Below are 22,938 nucleotides of genomic sequence, written 5' to 3'. Positions count from 1 at the left end.
ATGCGGTGTGGGGTGTAATAAGGCTGGTTTAAATAATATCGGATATACTTTTTTTTTTTGTCATATTTAATTATATTATCTTTATATTTTTAAGGATAAAAATTGTATATATATTTTTTATTTTAAAAAAATTGATTTAATATTTAAGATAGTAAATTTGTTAGTTTTATTTTTATTTTGGAAAGCGAAAGGCTTTCAACCACAAGCACCCACCTACTGGTCAATATGATAAAAACAGAAAGTGGAACCACCCGGAAAAACCCCTCTTCCAAGCATCCTCTCTGGTCACTGTTAGAAGGAAACAAATAAGTTTACCTTGCTTGAATAACCTCAAGTTGGGGAACCAGACCAACTGAATTGATTGGATCCATGTCAATTACTCACTTTCGAAATTTCTACACTCCCCATGGAGCCAATTCCGATCTATCAACCCATGCATCAGAGCCCAAGGTGCCTGGCCTTCTTCTCCCCATGCTGAAAGCATGCAGTAGCATGGGGGAACTTAAGCAAGCTCATTCTCTAATGATCAAGAATGGTTTGGCCCAAGACCATTTCTTTCTTGGTCGCCTTCTCTTTTTTACTGCTCTCTCTGAACATGGCAGCCTACACTATGCCGGCTTGGTCTTCGATAGCATCGACCAACCTGATGCATTTCTTTATAACTCTCTCATCAGAGCCTACTCACAGAGCACTTCTTTCGGAGAACATGCAATTCTACTCTATATTCAAATGCGGAATGAAGGGATTTTTCCAAACAATCTTACATACCCATTTGTGCTTAAAGCATGTGTGGGTGGATTGAGAATCGAGGAAGGGAGGCAGGTTCATGGCCATGTTTTGAAGACTGAATTCGAATCTGATATCTTCATAATTAACATGCTTCTAAGCCTCTATGTGAAGGTGGGAGACTTGGATGGTGCACGTCGAGTGTTCGACAAAAGCCCCAACTTGAATTCAATTTCGTGGAACACTTTGATAAATGCGTATGGAAAAAATGGTGATATATGTACTGCTCGCCAACTTTTTGATAAATTACCCCAAAAATCCATTGTTTCTTGGAACACTATGTTGTCTTTGTACTCGGAAGGCGCAGAGATTGACATGGCGTGCAAGTTTTTTGAGGAAATGCCTGAGAGAGATGTGATCTCTTGGAACACATTGATGACTGGATTGGTGAGAAATGGTCGGCACAAAGAAGGTCTAGAGCTTTTCCATTCAATGCAAATTTCATTGACGACTCCTGATCATGGCACTTTTGTCATGGTCCTCTCAGCTTGTGCTCATTTGGGGTCTCTAGAACGAGGCCAGCAAATTCATGCCCACATAGCAAAGAATAACATCAAAGTAGACGTAGTTTTGAGCACCGCTCTCATAGATATGTATGCAAAGTGTGGTGACAAAGAGAGCGCAAAGCAAGCTTTTGAATTGAAGGATTGTAGCAGAAGGGGTGTAATGGCCTGGACGGCCATGATCTCAGGGCTAGCCATGCATGGCCATGGAAAAGATGCCCTCCAACTCTTCTCAGAGATGGAGTCTGAAGGCATTAGGCCAAACGAGATCACCTTCATTGGTGCTTTAAGCGCGTGTAGCCATGCAGGGCTAGTCGAAGAGGGTAAACGATGTTTTCGCCTTATGCAGGAGTATAAAATCGTGCCCATGATGGAGCATTATGGTTGCATGGTCGACTTGCTTGGTCGAGCTGGGCTCTTGTGTGAGGCTGAAGAGCTCATCCTAAGCATGCCCATGAAGCCCAACATGATAATATGGAGTGCGTTACTTAGTGCGTGCAGAATCCATGGTGATTTAGAAATGGGGGAGCAAATCGGGAAAGGCTTGATCGAATCAGAACCAAATCATACTGGTCTTAATGTGCTACTAGCAAATATTTTTTCAGCATCAGGTAGATGGGGTGACGCAATGAAGATCAGAGAGAGGATAAAGGGTAAGGGAATCCGAAAACCCCCAGGTTGCAGTACTATCGAATTGAATGGTGAGGTTCATGAGTTTGTTGCAGGCGAGAGCTCTCATCCTCAGGCAGAGGAGATATACAAAAAATGGGAAGAGATATACCGGGAGCTCAAATTAAGTGGGCATGTCCCGAACACTGCAAGTGTTCTTTTTGACTTGGGGGAGGAAGAGAAAGAAACTTTGCTTCATCAACACAGTGAGAAATTAGCAGTGGCCTTTGCTCTTATGAATACAAGACATGGAAAGATAATTCGGATTCTGAAGAACCTAAGGATGTGCAAAGATTGCCATTCTGCGACGAAATCAATCTCAAAGATTTTTGATCGGAGGATTATAGTAAGAGATCTTTTTCGCTTTCACGATTTCAAGGATGGAAGTTGTTCTTGTATGGATTATTGGTGAAGGGAGGAATTAGCTTGTACACTAGTCTAATGGTGAAAATGGAGGACGAGAAGCACATTGTGATGAAAGCAATGCGATTGTAGCTAAATAAATGGGACTGTATAATGCTACATAACCATTTTTTTAGCTAAATAAATGGGACTGTATAATGCTACATAACCATTTTTTTTTGGATCAAAGAGCCACAATCATCTTTTAGTTGTCGGACAATAAATCTAACAGCTTGGTATTTGTTACAAACTTTTGACTCTTTGGTTTTGAACTTTTGAGCCTAGCACATGGCACACCTCATGCCACCTCATTTCATATCTGCAGACAAGAGCAATTATGAGCGCCTTATATAAAGGATAAATGATCTTATTGCCTACTTTTCCTGAAACTTAAACCTCTCTCTCCCTCTAAATGTTCATACACCATTGCAACTATAAAATTCCTCTCAATCAAAAGTAATTCCATGAATAGTAATCTTAATATAAGAAATAAAGTTTGACTGGTTGTTTCCCCAAAATGAGTGTAGACAAAGATTTTAAATAACTAGGACTCCATTGAAGCAAAAAGCATAACCAAAGAACAATACATTGGCACATTTTAGAAAACAAATTTGTCCGTATTTCATATAATGGAAAATATATATATTTTTACAATGAATGGGTTCGTGAGAAACTCCGGGGACTTTGGATAGCCATTACAATTTACTCTGAGTTGATATGCAGACCTAACACTCCCTCAGGCAATAAGCACTTATATATATCGAGATTCAGTCCCTATACCACTCTCCCTATACCACTCCCTCATTATAACAGGGTTCATTTGACTAAACCTTGGGAGAGGGATTATTCAACCTATATATGATATTCTCAACAATCTTAGATCAATTTTCAAATATTGAGGATAGGTCCGTCGGTTAAACCTGTTTCAATTGACAACGCCTGTTTCAATTAACAACGGATGAAGATATCCTATTGTCCAAATTTGATGATTTTCAAATTGAAGCCATATAAGGGTGTGACTTGGAAAAAGTTAGCAACTTTATTTGTAGAAATAAGGTTGCAATGCTCTAAACATCCATTTTATTTAGACAGTGTAGATTTGACACATTTTAAAGATAATATCAATACATGTCATGACTTTTAAAATAGAGTAGTGATACAATGAGACCCTCCCGCACCTATGTGAGTAGGACTCCAAAAGATCACCATTAAATTTTGACATAGATCTTTAGAAAAGTTATCTCACACCCATATGATAACTTTTATAGTGTGTTAAAATTTAATGGCGACCCTTTGGGGTCCTACTTACATAGGTGTGGGAGGGTCTCATAGTATCATTACTCTTTAAAATAATGTCCAATTTACACTATCCAAATAAAATAGATTTTGTTGACTAATGCGACCTTATTTTTACAAATAATGTTGCAACCTTTTTAAAACTTTTTAACCCATTGTTGGTATTTATAGAGTTTCATCTCAACATGATATGACTTGATGAGGTTTCTATGAGTTCGGCCGTTAGGGTCCTTTTAATTGACGGAGTCTCTCAAAACCTGTCAACTTATATCCAAACTTCACAAGTATGAAATTGAGATTCACATTATGGTTTATCAGTCCATAGTTTGGTCCGAAATCAAGATATTTATGACAACCTCTAAGTGTGAAACAGTTAAATTGATCGACTATAGAACTTTCAAGGCATACAAGACCTTGGATGGCGAGTTCCTCTTATATTAGTCATCTGATGTGATATTTGAGGTATTTCTGCATAGATAACATTGACCTACCATTCTTAAGGTCCTTTCCATTAAACTTGTATGTGTTTGATGACATTTCAATTCACATGTTGAAACTAATCCCATCACTTGGTTTGACATATTTTATTTTAGATTGAGTGCCTAAAAACTACCATCACCACCCGTCAAAACTGGTTGAACATTAATTTTTACATATTATCAACAACATCAAGTTTTGTTATGGACCACTATGGCCATCGATTGACCGATGGGCTCGCGCAGGATTACTACGATAACAATTTAACAATTATAAACAAGTGGTGAGTAGCTTTTAAACTAAAAAAATTAATTTTTGTTTAAATTAAGATTGAATGTTATTTTTCTCATTCTCCTCAGTGCAACTCACCTGCCATTCTCCCATTCTCATAAAAAAGTGAAAGAAAATCACCTGCCATTCCTAGTTGAAAAAGGAGAGGGAAAAACGCAGAGCAAAAGATAGTGGGTCGCCTTCTCTTTTACCAACCCAAGGGAAAGAAATGGTCCATGCCATAAGGCCATCTGTCTCTCTCTCTTCCCAAAAAATGAAGTCGAATGGCCCCCAAAAGATACTGGGTCGCCTTGAGCAACCGATTTAAGGGGCACCTCAAAAATTCACTGGAAAGGGTTGTTTCGATATCGGAAAACTCTCAAATCTGATTATCTCGCCATGAAATACATAGACGTAAAAAGAAAAATGGACTTTAAATATTGAAATAGTTCATTTGTTATAAGTTATTTGAACCGCCAATTTTTAAGATTTTCAAATGTTCATAGATTAGCTTGATCGATACTTTCTTGAAGCTTTAAATTTTATAATTAGAGATGAAAATAAATTTTCGGACCATCAAAAATATTTCTGGTACCAAAACAACATCTTTCGATATTATTCGAAAGTACGTATTACTTTGATTGTTTAAGGCCTCAGTCTTATACAAACCACACCCAGTATGTATTCTTCTTTTAACAGGATTCAATAAAAGAACCAGCCCAAGAAACTAAACGAATATACACAGGCACATCAAATACAACTACAACAAATATGAACAAACTAATGTACATCATGGATGGAACAAGTGGGCGATATTTTGCTGCCACTGATAGAGCAAACATGAGAGATTGATTTGAACCAATGCTACAGGAAGGTTCTCTCTCTCTTTACCTAAAAATCTGGTCTGATCTCCTTCGCTACACTCAAGGTGGTAGAAACAGGAACCAAACACATGCCTCTACTCCTTAGATCTTGCCCTTTCTCCTCCAAATCCCTAGCTCTTTCAGGTGTTCTGCCATGGTTCTTTTGGTCAGAAAAAAATTGAACTGTTAGAGAGAGAAACTAAGGCAACGCAATAAAGGACAAATGACCAAAATCTTGTTGCTTTGTAATGAAATTCGCTAATATGCTTACTGTTTCAAAAACAGTAAACAAATGTTGGTTCTCCTCAAAGCTAGTCAGTACATAGCTTTTGCTTTGGAAGGGTATTCATGTGAATTTTACCAAAGGGTGAGGTTTGAATAAGGTGCCACCTTACAAGTAAGGTGTACCTTTCAAGTTTTGCAGGATGATGTATTTTCCGTGTCAGAAATCTTCCAATGGTTTAAAAAAACCATGTTCAACTCTTAACTATGAAATTTAAAACTCCAAATATGATGCCATCGAGCAATCTATAAATACTTGAAAATAGCCGATCAAGATAATTTGTTACAAGATGTACCATTGTAGAACTTGAACTTTTATTTTTTTTATATCCATACAACTTGAGATCGAGGTGATCAATTAGAACATTTTTTAACTTTCAGAGTACTCTTTTCTATTATATTCTTGAGGTGCACTGTACTTCTATAGTATAAGGAAGTAACTTTATATAAAGGGAAAAGTTTTAATAAGGTTGCAACCTTAAAATGTAGAATCATAGATGCACTTCAAAAATCTATCAGAAATGTTGTTTTAATGTTGAAAAAACCCTCTAATGGATCATCTCGACATCAAGATGCATGAATATGAAAAAAAAAATTTCTTGAGTAACGAAAATAGTGCATCTTGCAACACATTATATAGACCGTTCATTTTCAAGATTTTTATATATTTATAGATCTACGTGATTTTAACCATATTGGATTTAAAAATTTCCTAATTAGGTATGAAAATAGATTTTAAGATGATGCTAAGAATTTTTTACAACAAAATTACATGTTATGATAAAATTTAAGGTGCGTCTTAATTGGATGTTTAAAGTTACAACCTTATAGAAACCGCACCCTTATATAAATTTTCCTCTATAAAAATCACAAGCACAAATGTATGATTTTCATTTGAGTGAAAATAGGCTGGCCGGCCCGGTCTAGCCATATATAACATTGGAGCGGGCTCCTGATTTTGGTCCGTAGATCAGGCCTAGAGGCTGGACGGGGGAGTCTGGGCCTGGACTAGAAGTCAATAATATTTTGAGTGGATTATTATTGTTATGTTTTTCAAAGACTAAAAATGATTCTTTTGTATTCTTGAAATTAGAGTGGTTTTATCTAAACGGGAGGAAATATAGTTGAAACTCTGTAATCCTCCTCATTAATGTCCAAGAAAAATACCTATGCTGCTTTTATTTTTGACAAAAATTTGCATCTTTGAAAATTAAAACTCATGCTCCTAACTATAGTGACTTTAACGAGCAAAAGGGTTTGCCTGAGAATTCCAGATAATTTGGGGGGCATTTTGGATACATAAAAAAAGGGTAGGAATCCTTCTTTTACTTTTCAAAAGAAGAGTTCCTTAAGGAATAACTATTCCAACTAAGGGTTGGGGATCCTTCCCCATGAAACTACAAAAAAAAAGAAAAAAAAAGAAAGAAAAAAAAAGAAAAAAAAAAAGAAAGAAAAAAAAGGAAAAAAAAAAAAAGGAAAAAAAAAGAAAAAACAAAAGAAAAAAAAGAGAAAGAGTTCATTAAGGAGGAGTCAATGCCTACCAGCCTCATGTATGGATGGCTCAATACCTGCAAAAAGCGCACAGTGTTCACTTGAGTAATTTCTAACAGCTAAACTACCAAAGTGTCCTCACTTGTTTATAATTCAAAACTCAGGCAATTTGAATATTTTCTAACAAAATTGACGAGCTACAAAGGTGAAATTATTTTTAAAAAGTCACTATTTTATTGGTAAATTAGTTTATTTTGACCATCTCATTCATTTTTTGAGGCTGTTTGACCATATTACTATATTATCATTCTAATCCTAATCCTTAATAGTATCCACCACTTGAAATGACAACAATCCAAATTGGAATTATGTGGGGTTTTAATTTTTAAACATAAAAAATATTATTTAATTTTTTCTGGACAGATTCCCTCACCAAATAATCTTGTCCGATTTGACCTCGATTAGCAATTTGGATTTACATCTATTCAGGTTTTAGAAACAGTGACAATATCATGAGGGGTTAAAATTTCATGAAATGGACAGTGAGTGCTTAAATTTTCATGAAATTGAGAATGGAACTTACGGCAATTTGATCGTGGAGAAATTTGATGTACTTAATTGTGTCGAGTAAAACAGAAGCTGTGTCAGTCTGGGGAGAAAAATGAAGAAAAATGATTAACATTATATTATAAGCACAAGGGTACGAAAGGTTTTGTGCAGTAAAATTTAAGGGAAACTATCATAAATATCTTTCAAAGTTCTAGATATTACCAACATACCAAATTCTCCCAATTATTTACACTCATACCCATTTCCCCCATTTTTTTTTTTCCTTTTCTGCCACTGCCACGTATCTAACAAATCTGTGTTACCTCTTACCACTTTCAAACACTTTTGAGGCCTCCAAGATGGTGTGGATTGCATTTCCCTCACCCTCCGGAGCCCTTAGGAGGGTGGTAGGCTTTAGGCACTGCCAAAGGCCTTTAGGTCTATGACCTAATAGGTCCTTGGTGGTGACTTCATCCTCCATGCCTCAGGAATCGTCACGGACTTGTTAGGTTTGTGATGAAAGCGCCACAGACTTAGTTGTGGCCTCACTCTAAAATATGGAAATATGGGTATGAGTGTATTAAATGGGAGATTTTGGTATATCCAAAAATATAGAAGGCATATATTTCTGATAATTTTCAAAATTTAAAGTTATCTTTTTTCTATAGGGACCACAATTTTGTCTAAAACTTTCCATAGGGCTAGTTAAGATAGATATTATAAGAAAATTTTAAGCAAGTGGGAACATTACTGAAATTAAAAAGAGAAAGATAAGAGCTTCGAAATCTACCTTACCGAATGGTGAAACCAATTGTTGCAGAGCAGTGATTCTGTCTCCAAGTTTCTCCTTTCGGACCTGAAAGACAAGTTTAATGATTTGAAGTTTCAAATTTCCATGTCATTTTTCTAGTAAAATGTCAAAGAACATAGGAGTCACTCTCCACTTTAAAAAGAAAAATGCAGAACATAGCTTTGTGGCTTGGAGTGAGTCACTCACATGAACCTGTCTATTACCTTCTATATAGAGCAATGGCAATGTTCCACCCACAAAGGTATCTTCTACATTTTTCTTTTTATTTATTTTTTGAATTTTCTTCCATGTCAAAGAGGATTTAGAATGAGGGGGGGTATGGTAAAGAGATATCAATAATGTTTGGCAAAATTTTATAATACATTTTGTTTGGGTATATAGTCACTTTTAGCTTTAAAAAATGGGATTGTCTACTAACAGACTATTTATCTTTTGTACATACAGGTCACAATCTTTCTTGTCCTTTAAATTTCGGAGGGTACGATTTTTATAGAGTCTAGGCTTTAAACAATCAAATTAGAGCCTACCTTCAAATAGTGTCGAGAAATGTGGTTTCAATACAAGAAATTTTTGTGATGGCCTTAAAATATATTTTTATCTTTATTTATAAAATTTAAATCTTCAAAAATAGATCAACAGATCTATAAAAACTTGAAAATCTTGAAAATTGATGGTTAAAAAATGCGTCACAAAACACACCATTTCTAAAACCTGAAATTCAAATTTTTTTTTCCCATGTTCATGCATCTTGATGTCGAGGTGATCAATTTGAAGATATTTGGGCATCAAAACAACCTCTGCTAGCAAAATTTTAGAGGTAGACTCTAATTTGATTATTTAGAGCCTCGACTCTATATAAACTTTTCGCAATTTCAAAATAGAGTGTCATTGATTCAACACAAAATTCCAAAAAAGTTCTCGGACTTCGTGACTCACCTCAAGCCATCTTGCTTAACATCTAATGAGGGAGTGCCTAAGACAACATTATATAAGCTTCAAAAAAGAAAAGGCCAAAAATGTCAGGGTGGGGAGATTATTTTAGGAGGGGACTGGGATAGCTAGTACTGACAACTTTTCAGAACTAGTTTGGTCTCTCCTGATTCCTGATCTGAATGGATGGATCCCGCCTTGGATAGATGGGATTTAAAACACTACTTTAAAGGGTTGGTTTGAGACTCCATGATTCCATTGATTATTATGATCCATTAGTGATTGTTGTCTTTTAAATTTTGTATTTCTTTTAATGCTTAATACAATATTACGATTAAGTACAAATAGTATGTTTATTTCACTATTGGCTCTAAGTTTCTAATCCTAGCGTACCTTCCCCACAAAAATAACCAAGTACGTTATGTTATAAAATCCGAGGGAGAGAGATGAATTACGTCTTTCCATAACAAGTATTTTAATTTTAATTTTAATTTTTTTTGGTAGTTCAGCAGTAGAAAGCGAACTTGAGATGCTAATCACTTGAGACCAAGCCCAATTCATATTAGAGGTACACTTTTTTTAAATGAAAGTATTTTTTCAAACCAGAAAGTAAGCACACCCAAAGAGATTTTCCCATGTACTTTTGCAACTAAATAGGTGGTGCTTCGCTTTCTCTCAAAATTACATGGTTTGCAGAGAAAACGCTTTATAATTAGGGATTATCTTTAAAGAGATTGTTTATATTTTGTACAAGGAGTTCATAACTATATTAGATGTCAAATTGGTTGACTTGGGGTGAGTCACAAAGTTCTAGAGTTTTTTGTTTTGAATTTTGTCTAATCAATGACATTCTTACGACCATCCATTTTGAAATCTAAAGGACAAGAATGATTGTGATCTCTTTATACAAAAAGTAAATAATTTCTAATCCCAATTAATTATCACTTTCTCAAAAGATAAACATGAAAGCCCAACGAAAAATAACTTTTCACAAGGTGCTTTCTCGTTGAATAAACACATCTAAACTGCTAAATAGTTACTGCTTTTGAGAAATAACTTTCCCAATAATAGTTCCCACCAAACAAACCCACCTCAGAGTTTCCATCTTGTCCTCATAAATGACAAGATGCTTAAAAGCATTTTGAAAGAAAATGTTGGTAACCATGATAACTGAAAGCATTTTGAAAGAAAAACATGGGCAGCAAGTAAGACAAAAGTCGCAACTACCAAATCCAAGTTTTCTTTTATTTTGACTTTGTTTTAATGCGTTTAAGGGAAATTTATTGAAATACTTATGAAAGATGAACTATTTGGTACTTTATGTTAATGTTTAGAAAAAGAGATGCATTTGGTTTAACCGTTTTTGGATGACAGTTAATATTATTTTGCTAGTTGTTTGGTACATATATTGTATTATATATTACTGTATAATATTATTTAATTTTTTAATTTATTTTAGGTAATTTCAACTGTTTTTAGTTATTTTTGGCAAAAAAACATATCATTTTCAATAAGTTACTTTGAATGAAATAAAAAACTGGTTAAATCCAACAAGTTCCAACTCATGACCATACGTCCTTCTATAGGTATTTTAAAATTAACTCAAACAAAATGGTTACAATGTTAAAATTGTTCATCTCACATGGATATTTCAAGAATTTTCTCTACATTTTGACCATCGCCTAGGGTGCCGGATCAAGAGCTTTTGCATTGGTGGAATTCAAAACCCATCCTTACTTCCTTGTTGCTAACAGATTAAACTAGCTGTGACTTTTTCATAAATTTCAAGCACTTAATAATGTTTAAAATGTCGAACTTGAACATGACACACCAGGGCCTGTGCCCATGTCCCCATGGTCGAACTGACGCGAGTTTGAATGAGACCGGGAAATTTTTTATTGGAAAAAATTTATATAAGGATGCAACGTAGAACTACGGATGCACCTCAAAAATCCATCGGAAAAAGTAGTTTTCATGTTGAAAAACCCTTTGATTGATCATCTCGACATTGAGATGTATGACCATGAAAAATAAAAAAGATTTTAAGTCTCAGAAATAGTGCATTTTACAACATATTATCTACACCGTCCATTTTCAAGATTTTCATATGTTTATAGATGTACTTGATTTTTAACCATTTTTTAAATTTTAAATTTTACAATTAGATATAAAAATAGATTTTGAGATAATCCTAAGAACATTTTACATCAAAATTATATACCATGATAAAATTTGAAGCTGCGCCTTACCTCTACCGCTACGGATGCATCCGTATGCCAACTGCACCCTTTTTTATTTGTAAAATTTAGAAACTAGGAAAAAAATGAGGAACGATTATATTTCGAAGATTTTTTCTGTTTAGAATCTCTTTGCTCATGATATAGGGACTTATGGTTTCACTAAGAATATAACCCTTAATAGAGTAGAATAGCATATTAAAATTCAAGTAGCTTACCCTAATTAATGGATAAAAGACTTTTATGATGATGACAATAATGAATCTCTTTGCTCAAGATTTGGGTTGTGTTGGTTGAGTTCAGAGTGAGTTACATGGTTTTTTAAAACATTGGTTAAGAAAAAGTTAGGATGTATCCTGAATAACTAACATCATAAAATTATTTACTTTTTATATAGAAAGTTCTTGAACACCCCAAATTGCTAGATGTGAAATTAGGTGGTTGAGACTGTACTATTGACTGCACTCAATATCCCAAAAAAAGTTTCTCAACATATATAAACGACATACCTTAATCGTTCAATTTTAAATTTGACGCCTTGGGGTGTTTGTGAGCTTTGTGAATGAAAGGTAACAAACATCATTGCATCGATCCCATGAGTAAATCCATGGGCGTAAATTTAGATCCCAAATTTTTGCATTTTCGTACCTTGAAGGTCGAGAACTGAGACGATGGGGCATCCATTCGAGGTCGCTTGGTAGCTGCCTCCATGATACATTTCTGGTTCTAACCCAAAAAAATAAAATAAAATGAAAATAAAAAAAAACAAAAGAAATTTAAAAAATTAGACCACTATAAGTACTAATGTGTTCACACTTTGACCCAATAAAAGTATACAATAAGACTATTATTTTTGATACAAAGAGGTCACAATTATCATTGACTGTTAGATTTAAAATCGAGTGGTTGAGGATGTGTCATCATTTAGATACAAAATCTAAATAAAACTTATCAAATGTTGTGACACACTTTCATCCATTAATGTTACATCCAATAGCTAAAATTGACTTTTTTGTACCAAAAACAAATGGTCACAGTATGGCATCCCTAATTATAAGGGCAAAATAGTAACTTATGTATATACCATCCTATAGCATGTTGATTGTAGAATTCAAAAGCTAGAAGGGATTGTTGTTTACTAAGGTCACAAACACTTGTAGCTGATAAATGTGAAATTAGTAAGAGCGCTTCACGAAGTTCCATAAAATCTTTTTCTAACTTTGAGGGCAGTCAATAGCATAACAGCAACCGTCCATTTTTAAATCAATGGGTAAAGATGGTTGTGGGCTTCATGAAGCAAAGGGGTCCTACTTTTGGCTTGAAAATATATTCTATATGAAATTATGAAATTTAAAATTCCAAAAATGATACAAGTAGATTTATAAACACTTGAAACTTTTCGAAATAGACGGTCCAGATAATTTGTTCCAAGATGTTCTATTTTTAGTATTTGCATTTTTTCTTTCATATGCATACATCTTGAGGTCAAGATGATCAAATTGAGAGGTTTTTCAACAATTGAATATTATCTATTAGAAGATTTTTAAGGTGCTCCTTGCTTCAACAATATAAGGCTGACAACTTATATAAAAGTTTTCCTCAATCTAATGCATATATATACCATATATATAAACATGTGTTTGGGATTTGTTCACTAAATTTAAAAAATTCATTCATTGATAATGTAATTCCAAAGTCTATGAGAATCAACCATTTTAAATTTCATTGTATTGTTTTACCTTCATTATTTTGATTTGCAAAGCATTTGAAAACCATACATTTCAGTAATCTTATTGAGAAGGGACTGGTTGGCAAACAATTACTATTATATTTTTAGTTGTATGGTATATATCTTGAATTATAAGTTATTATAAAATATTATTTAATTATTTAAATTTAGTAATATTACAAAAATCCTCTCAAAAGGAGACTTTTTAGACAACCTATCCCAACCAAGTTTTTTTTAGCAAGTTTTACCCCCAATTGAACTTTCATAGCAAATACTTCCAAGTGAAAAAAATCATTTTTGATGAAAAAGCCCATAGTATTGGACCACATGCTTTCCAAAAGCCCAAAGTGTCGGACCGCCCCCATTTTGTGTCGGACTGCCCCTATTTTGTGCCGGACCACTTCCATTTTGTGCTGGACTGCATGCTTTTCAGAAGGCATTTTGGTCTTCATTTTACTTTTTTTTTTACTTGAGAGGTATTTACTAGGAAAGTTAAATTTGAGGTAACACTTGATTGGGGGAAGTTGTCTAGAAAGTATGATTTTGAGAGGTTTTTTTAATTTTCAGCTATATTTAGTTGTTTTTGGCTAAAACCACATCATTTTCAATATAAGTTACTTTGAATAAAATAAAACAGCTTTTTAAAAGGATAAACTCAAGTGTAAGCTACTTCCAAATTTATCTCAGATAATTCATTACCTGGATTAAATTTATCTTAACTGGGACTTATCAGTTATAACAACATATCAAAACAAGTTGTAAAACTGCTAGTTTAGACATGGTTATTGCCTATCTCACTTATCTTAAACATGTTAGAAATAATACACAGCATTGCACTCTACCTTGTCAGAGTCAGCCGCTTCTTCCATCAATTTTCCGGCAACTTGGTCACCAGAAATTTGCCGGAAAAATTCATTTTCCTGCCGTTCACACCATAATGGAGTGTGATTAAAGAGAACTAATTGGTCACCATTTTGGTCTTGAGACATTGATGGAACATGCCCTTCTTCTTTTATGACTGGAAATAAAACCGGAATTTCACTTGAAAATGACCCATTTTGATTGACACTGGCTGGAAAAAATTGTAAATATGGTCTCAAGCTTAAACCTTCTTCTCTTGCTATGCTTCTTGAACTGCTATCCCTGAAAAATTTCAAACAAATAAGCACTGAATTTTCTTGTTAGAAAATAAAACAGGAAAAAAAGAGATTTTCTGTTAATTTAAATGAAGGTTTTCTAGAATTTATTAATGAGTAGATGGGGTATATTCATACTTACAAAAGTTGGTGTCCTGAAAATTCTAGCATCGAATCTGAGGAATTTGCCAGAAAATGAGAATTAATGAAACCCTTTTGTCTGTTTTCTATCTCTTCAAACAACGAAAAATTGCCGGAAATTAGTAACCCATCGCCGGAATTTCGTTTAATTTCCAGAAGATCCGATGCCCAATTGATCCGTTTATGAGGCTCAGGACTTGTTGTAGTCTCCGTATCTTCACCCATTTGAATATTTACTTTTAGTCTTACTTTTTTCTCTTTATCTGAACTTTATAGGTATCTAATTGGGATGATAATAGTGTGAATAAGCTTCTAAATCAGCCTTTGCAAATCTTTTGCTTGGCTTTTTTGAACCATCTTTTCTCAAAGTCTTTTTGTTTTCTGAAAAAGAAGCTTTGAGCGCTTATTCACTGTAATTTTTCTTCTTCTAAGAAGCTTTTGGGGATTGCTATTTTGCTTCTTCAATGAAGTTTTAGCTTATCGGACATTGAACCAGTCACCAATCCCTAGAGAACAACATCTAAATTCAGAAACGCATATCCACAAACCAAAAAAAAAAAAAAAAAGAGAAAATTAAAACTAAAAAAAAGCCTTTTAAGCTTTCTCAAGCCAATTCTGCATATCCTGACTTCATGATAATAGTTTGATTAGTTTCATTTCTTCTGCAACTCCCAATCTTTCTAGAGATTGCTTCATGGAAATAGCACACCAATAAATTTCAGTCTCTAAGGAAACCCTATCAATTGATGCTATTTTTGAAATCAATAAATTACCATTTCTGACTGTGAATAAAAGTACAAACTACAAACCGTGGAATATCCTCCTGAGCATTGATAAAGTAAGAAACCTTTATCCTTTCATCAAACTTTAAGAGCTTTTTAATGGCTAAGATGCACCAGACTGGTAAAACTTAAAAACTTTCATATAAAAAGATTGAAAGAATTATCGATTTGTTCTGTCACATTTAAATCCAATTCTAATAACTTACTTAGCTTTCGATCAACACAAAGTCAAAGCTCCATCAGTCTTTCCTTTCCGATAGGATCACTGAAGGATGGTGAGCTTGTTGCCATGGAAATCTTCAACATCGCTATGAAAATTCCAAAACCTTGACTCTTTTCATATTCATAGAAGCTTTTCTAGGGTTTCTTTTCTCTGCAAAATCCTTAGATGAACAACGTAAACGCCATCACAATGCAAAGCCTGACCTTTTATATATTTATATATATATATATATATATATATATATATATATATATATATATATATATGACTTTGAGGCATTTATCTTGGAACTTTTGGAGCATGAGAGAGAGAGATGAGGATTTCGATTATTACTCCAATCCACTTTAACTTTTGCTTTTAATTTGATATTAGCTGAAATTTTCCTTAAGTTTTGTCCTAAATTTCTTAGGAATTGGGATGAAAATATTTATTAATTAGCTTCTTACATAAAACAAATCTAGCTGAATTAGCCCTTCTTTTGTACTCATAAAAGAGTCAAAATCGAGGGAAGATGGCCATATTTTTGAAGTTAAGAGTTTTTTTTAGAAGGTTTGGGTTTTTATCGTAGTTATTTATGCAAATCTAGATTGAACTGGTAGTTGACGAGTTAGATTGCTGATTGGAACCTTGGCTGTTTTGGTTTGAAATAAAAACTGACTTTGGTAAAAAAAATCATAATCAATATTTGATTAGTTTTAGTCGGTGAGACCAATTGAATTAATCGCTTCAATACATTTTATCAGTGTTTTAAAAATCGGCGAGTCGAACAAGACTCGCCTAGTTCGACTCGGGAACCGGCACAGCCCGTGGTGGTTCCAATACAAAACCGAAAACTGTTCAATTCTAGAAAAGAACCGTCGGTTCCAATCCGGTTCAGCCCCTGCACACGTGCAACATGCACATGCACGCATGCGACAAGTGAGGTTACCCCAATATTTCTATGTAAACATTTTACTTTATATTACATAGGTATTTATATACCAAAGTAGAATACCTATCTTTCGATGTGGGATAATTCGCAAACATCATTAAATGAAAATGGAATTTAAATATATTCTATTAATTATCAAATTATAACCACATATGGTGAGGTGGCGTGGTGGTTAAAACTTTTGCTTCTTCATGTGACCTCCCAAGGTCGAGTCCCCTCGTGGGCATTACTTTCTTGTGTTGTATATATTGTATAAATATTTTTGTAAATAATATAAAAAGCATAAAAAATTAAAAAATAAAAAAGTTAATTTTTTGTATAGCAGTTAATTTTTGTTGTATATAGTGGTATAATTATTTTTTTAAATAATATGAAAGGCATAAAAAAATAAAACGTAAAAAGTTTATTTTATTTGAAATCTCCATCTTTCTACTAACAACCTCTTTCACTAAATGTATTATAGAAACCTAAAAAAATAAATTTTTGAAAAATTGAAGTGTTATTTCCAAAATTTGTACGCCTTTTATTAATTTTTACATTGATAACCAAATCTTTTATTTTATTTATTAATTTTTACATTATAAATCATGTAATGTACTATTTTTCTTGCAGTTGTCAATAACACATTTTAAATTAGATAATATTATAAAATATTTTTAATTTGTTATTATTTGTCAAATAAAAAAATTATAAAATGTAAACTAATAATTATAATTTCAGTATATAATATTATAATTAGTTAGGTTTTAATAATTTTGGATTATAGTTAGTTAGGCTGTAATAATTTTGATTTTTAGCAGATTAGGGTTTTTTGCCAAAACGAGATTTTAATGGCCATTCCTTCATTGATTAGTCTACTCTTTATAATAGTCCATGTATAATTATATATTTTATCTATGATAATTCTATGATTTTTCTTTTATGTGATTCAAATTTAATGGTTAACATAAGTTTATATAGGGAAAGAGCATCTCAATATTCACAAATTGATGAAAAAAATGAAAGTTAATAATATAGTACCTCCATTTCTTATTGGATTCCTAAAAAGAAATATTTATAATGAATTTTAATAATTTTTTCGGATTTTTTTGAAACTTTAATTCGACCGATTCAGCAGATTCTCGATCCGGATCTTCGATTTGCCAATCCGGATTGATTTTTGAGATGCCCGATCCGGGTCACCGATCCGCTTTTTAAACCATTGCATTTTATATTTATAAACTATTATATTTATTTTCTTTTTTTCTTCTGAAATCCGGTGTAACATGTACAGCTTTGATTAGGTCAAATCTTTCACTGATTCAGTGTCCGATCCGATCTTGATAAGCTATTTTCATTAGGCTAGCTTTGACAAGAAAATGCAGTTCCCGCATAAGGAAACCTCTCAATAGCATGCAAATCTTATTACCCCGGGAACCTCTCAATGGCATGCAAATCTAATTACACCAAACCAGCGAATATAAAGCTCTATAAATAAAATAATGCAGATTTAGGGTAAAATCTTTCACTGATTCAGTGTCCGATCCGACCTTTATAAGCGATTATCATTAGGCTAGCCGATCCGATCTTTATAAGCTATTTTATTAGGCCAGCTTTGGCAAGAAAATGCAGTTCCCGCACAAGGAAACCTCGCAATAGCGCAAATCTAATCACCCCAAACCAGCGAAAATAAAGCTCTATAAATAAATAATCCAGATTTACACAAAATTTGACAACGTTTATATAAAGCTCTATAAATAAATAATGCAGATTTACACAAAATTTGACTACGTTTATATAAAGCTCTATAAATAAATAATGCAGATTTACACAAAATTTGACTACGTTTATATAAAGCTCTATAAATAAATAATGCACATTTACACAAAATTTGACTACGATTAAAAAAGCATGCATATAAGGAAGAAATAATGCAGATTTACACAAAATTTGACTACGTTTAAAAAAGCATGCATATAAAAAAAAGAAAAGAAGAAGACATGGCGTCGCCCGGACTTGAACCGGAAATCTCAAGTGTTATATAGACGTGATAACCAACTACACCATGGCATCAATTCATACTTTAAATATCCATTTAGTTTACAAATTACATGTGAGTAACGTAGGATTATTTCTGAAACATCATCATTCATCGATCTGGTTAAGGATTTGGTCTCTTCAAATAATCTTCAAATAAGGTCTAACCATTGATCATACTAGTTTGGACCACATTTTAGAAAAGGGTGTGGTTTGCATAAAGTTGCAACATTAAACAATCCAAGTAAGGCGCACCTCCAGAATGGTGCGAGAATCTATTTTTATATCTAATTATAAAAAATTTTAAACTAAAAAAACAGTTCAAATCAAGCAGATCTATGAACATATGAAAACCTTCAAAATAGATGGTCCAAATAATGCGTTCTAAGACAATGTCTTTAAGACTTGAAATACCTTTTTTTTCTCCATATATATACATCTTGATGTCGAGGTGATCAAGTACATGTTTTTCCAACATCAAAACAATATTTTTCGAAGGGATTTTAAAGCTGCACTTTAATTCTATATTTTAAGGTGTCAAGCTTATATAAACCATTTCCTTTAGGGCACGTTTGATTCAAACGAAAATAAAATTTTTGAAATATTTTACGTGAAAAAATGTCTTCATGTGGTTAAGTGTGAAAATATTGTCACACCAATTAACTACCAATTGGTATGAAAATATTTATTGAAACCAATTGATGTGAAAATATTCTCACACTTAACCATATGAATCAATTCTTCACATGAAAATATATTTTCAGGAAATATTTTCACGTAAAACAAACATATTTGAAAAAAGAAAAGAAAAATGAATAAAATAAGCTAAATTAATAAAATATATTAAAAACTTTCTCAACTTCATTTAACTTATGGAATAGCTAAAATAAATTGGTCCGAACGGCCAAAGCTGTTCAAACATTGGTTTTGATCAAATTCAGTTTTTACTTTGGACTAAATCGGTCGAGTCACTTATTAGTGATTCGACTTGTCAAACCACCGGTTTGGTATGGTCTGGCTAACTATGGTTCAAAGTACATATTAGAGATGGATTTCGGAAAATGTATATCTCTCGGCATGTGACCTTGAATGAGGATTTGAGCCTTAAAAATATCCATCTTATACCTGTTTGTCAGCCTGTTAACCTAAGTTCTTCATCAGATCTTAAAACAGTTATGAATCTCAAACGAAAATGGATTGCAGGGATTTTAGATGTGTTTCGAGTTATACAACTCTTAAAAAAGTAATGAATCACTCGCCGGGAACTTTTGATTTGCATAAACATATCTTTTATTAATTAAAATATAGGATAGACATTTAATGCTTTGCGCAAAAGTTTGAAAAACGTATGTTACAATGCCTTATTTTGTCAATCTTTGAAGAAGTGGAACGAGTCTACAGTCACTCTCAGAAGAAGTGGAAAGTCTCTCATTCCACTCCTCAAAAAGAGGCCCTCATAGTTATTAAATTAATATTCTCAATTATTTATGCATTGGGGTCTACTTTTTTTTTCGACTTTATGTTTTCAAATGTCATTTCAGGATGTATCATTTTCTTATGTTTGAAGAGAAACCACACTAGTCATATGTGGGGTCCAAAAGCATATAATGCTTTTTATTGGGGGTGGCATTTATCTGTGGGGTCCAAAAGCATACAATGCTTTTTATCGGGGGTGGCGATTAAGTTTAATAGACTTTATGTTGAACCTAATGGATTGGGTCAGGGTCTATCCGATTTGGACCCGATCTGTTTACACCTCTTCAGCTTACCGTGAATCTTAGCTTAAAAACTTGAAAAAAGCCCTAAATTTTTATAAAAAAGACCGTAACTTCAGGATAAATATTTGATTGGTTGACTAACTCATGCATCTGCCTTGGATTTACTTCAAGGACATTCCAAATTAATGTTAATCCATTTCTGCCTGAATTTGGAGCTCCAAAGACGGTGCATATTTGATTTCATGACCTTTAATAGAAAATAAGTATAAAATAAATAAATTTTAAGGCTCATTATTATTATTATTTTTTGTCAAATTTATGATTGTGGTTGTTTAGATGAAGATATATTTGCAAAACTTTGGATCCAAAATCAATTTCCAAAATAACTTTGGAAATAATAAATGTGTCCTAAGATGCACCTGAGCCCAGCCTTTAACTAAAGGAAAGTCTCCCATCCACTTAATCTAGATGGTAGTACACCCTTCCAATGGTCCAGATTATATTAAGTCATATCCAATGGCCAAATGTAATTTTTTATTTTTAATTTAAATATTATATTTACTTAAAATTTAGGATCTAAATTAATTTTTATAAAAAAACGAATAAAAATAAAAATAATACTTTTTGAATAAAAAATAGCCAAAATATATATGCTAAATGTATTTTGATCAAATTTTTTTGTCAAAATCATTTTTTATTACTTTTGTTTGTTTCCCCTTAGAGAAATTAATTTATAACTAAAATTTCAGATAAATATAATTTTAAAATAAAATAATTATTTTGTAGTCTTTAGATGAGACTAAGTTCAATCTCAATTGTTGAATGGTGCTTATGCATCTTTCCTTCAAACATCCACATCCGTGGACACTGTACCATCCCTTGACTAAAACCAAACTGCACAAAGTTTTTGAACCTTGATCAGAAATAAGATAAGATGGCAATAGTTGTGTGGTCAAGATCTCTTGTCCTTGATCGCATGGCCATAGCTCTTTTCTTAAAAAATAAGTATATGGGTTTTGAACACATGAGAAAAGATTGAGTTAATATAAAGTCATGGGCACTATTTTCCCTTTGTCGGCAATTCCATGTCTCAAGATGATGATTGTATGGAGAATTCCAAGGGTTGACAGACCCCTGTCTCTCTTAATACAATACTAATAAAAACTAGGGTCAGGAGGCTTGGAGCTTGGGTCGGCCTGGTCATGGGTCAAGTGCCATGGCTAGCTTGATTTTTTTTTTCTTTTGTTTTTATGTTTCTTTTATATTCCACTAGGCCCAGCTAGCTCAAACCGTGGTAGGGATGAGTCGGACCACCTAACCTAGGGCCTTAGGCTGGCCCTAGGTTAGGCCCAAGGCCGCTAGGCCCTTAGGGACTAGGGCCCGCTCTAGCCCATTGCTGGCCCTAATTCTATTGTCACGCCTATAAAAAAAACTGAAGATTGATGCTTACATTAACATTTGGATCGTATAACATGTATTTAGTATCATAAACTAACATCTATCCCTACATCTAAGCAGCTATAAAATGAAGGAATGATATTACATGCTTGTGGTAGAGCAAATTGTACACGAGCTCAGGCAAAAACCTTGTTAAGGTATTTTAGGACCTCAATTTTCGGGGATGTAAGTTATTTAGTCAATGTAAAAATCACAAAATAGATTCACAATTTTGAAAGTAACTTAAAAATTCACACCCTAGGTTCGAATACATATCGTCCAGTTTTTTGAATGGTCATATCAAGTAATACTTTAAAACCCAATGATTTTCGACCTGGATCACCCATTCGGATGGGAATTTGTGGGGACCAAACCAATTCTTAGATATTATGGGTCTTGGTGCTTAATTTTATTTTATTTTATTTATTTTTAATATTTTTTGGATCACAGATTCAGACTGATCTAGACCCAATTGAAATCGTTGATCCAACAATCCGTCACATATCTAGGGTGAAACATCCGCCCCACTCATCTGAGTTTTGAAACACTAAATCTAAGTATTTGGAAACTCGATCTTCTCTTTTTTTTTTTGGAACTACTGCCAAAATTCCATATCTCAAAAAACCTTACAAGTGCGAATTTCTTTATAGGATGGGTGGATAGCTTTATCGTGAAAGAGGAGTGAAAGGAAGGATGACTACCCCTCTAATACCTTTTCTTCACATGCATCATTGCTTTTGAGTTTTGACAAATGAATGTGACTTTGGAATTGATATATCAGCATCTTGTTGTCCCAATCTTGAACTCCCATTTTCACATCCTGTTTCATGCTTTTGCCCCTCCCCCATGACATTTTCCTCTTCTCACTTTCCTCAGTGCATTTCTTATCAAAATTTGGCAATTTAAACGCAAAAATATTCCCCTTTTTTATTCACATAGAGTTTTCAACAGATCATCTTCTAATTTAGGGGGAACTTGACATGTAGGCTCCCCCACATATAAAAAATAAGTAATCCTTATTCTCAACAGTCCGGTTCAAATGGATGGCTGAGATCACTTTAGACATAATGTCATAAGTTGGATTTTGAGCATCTGATCTTGATTGGATGATTCAAAATATTTTACCCAAAAGGGTGATTCACCATAGAGTCATTAATATATCATTGCATTTGGCGTTGGATGAGGGGAAAACTTTCTAATGTGAGGAATCCCTCCTATTACAATTGTTAGACTACAAATAATGTAACACGTGTGCTTTG

General features: G+C 33.4%; 1 protein-coding gene and 1 pseudogene across 17 annotated transcripts; one reads left to right on the top strand and one right to left on the bottom strand.

Moving 5' to 3' along the window:
- The first annotated feature begins 159 nt into the window (after positions 1-159).
- Positions 160-2,610, top strand: LOC105420935 (pentatricopeptide repeat-containing protein At5g66520 pseudogene; annotated as a pseudogene). Its single transcript, XR_016040959.1, has one exon. The product of XR_016040959.1 is annotated as a pentatricopeptide repeat-containing protein At5g66520 pseudogene (transcript).
- A 2,378-nt stretch (positions 2,611-4,988) lies between these two features.
- Positions 4,989-15,791, bottom strand: LOC18437607 (transcription factor bHLH153). 16 transcript variants are annotated; one of them, XR_016040958.1, is made up of 9 exons: positions 15,561-15,787; positions 14,574-15,078; positions 14,404-14,438; positions 14,138-14,313; positions 12,215-12,292; positions 8,384-8,444; positions 7,623-7,688; positions 7,090-7,116; positions 4,989-5,426 (listed from the first exon to the last, which is right to left on the bottom strand). XR_016040958.1 is itself a non-coding variant. In XM_020669286.2 (9 exons), the coding sequence occupies exons 2-9, from the start codon at positions 14,795-14,797 to the stop codon at positions 5,295-5,297; spliced, it is 804 nt and encodes a 267-aa protein (XP_020524945.1). In that variant the 5' UTR covers positions 14,798-15,078; positions 15,561-15,787; the 3' UTR covers positions 4,989-5,294. The 16 variants fall into 16 exon arrangements, 13 of the variants coding, with proteins under 13 accessions (XP_020524945.1, XP_020524947.1, XP_020524943.1 ...); XM_020669286.2 differs by having other exon boundaries at positions 8,379-8,444; XM_020669288.2 differs by having other exon boundaries at positions 8,379-8,444; positions 14,574-14,607; positions 15,561-15,778.
- Between the last annotated feature and the right edge of the window lie 7,147 nt (positions 15,792-22,938).

The sequence above is a fragment of the Amborella trichopoda genome, chromosome 9 (assembly GCF_054954075.1).
Source record: "Amborella trichopoda isolate Santa Cruz 75 chromosome 9, AtrichopodaSantaCruz75HAP2 v2.0, whole genome shotgun sequence".
Classification (NCBI taxonomy): Eukaryota; Viridiplantae; Streptophyta; class Magnoliopsida; order Amborellales; family Amborellaceae; genus Amborella; species Amborella trichopoda.
The sequence above is the reverse complement of the archived record's forward strand: the minus strand, read 5'-3'. Positions and strand labels throughout refer to the sequence as shown.

Excerpts from the sequence above, each read along its gene's own strand:
- LOC18437607 (XM_020669284.2), bottom strand. The coding sequence starts at position 14,797 with ATGGGTGAAGATACGGAGACTACAACAAGTCCTGAGCCTCATAAACGG. Across the intron at positions 12,293-14,137 it reads AAGCGGCTGACTCTGACAAG|AACCAGAAATGTATCATGGA; the intron begins GTAGAGTGCAAT and ends TTTTTGGGTTAG. Across the intron at positions 5,427-7,089 it reads GCCATCCATACATGAGGCTG|AACCATGGCAGAACACCTGA; the intron begins GTAGGCATTGAC and ends TCTGACCAAAAG.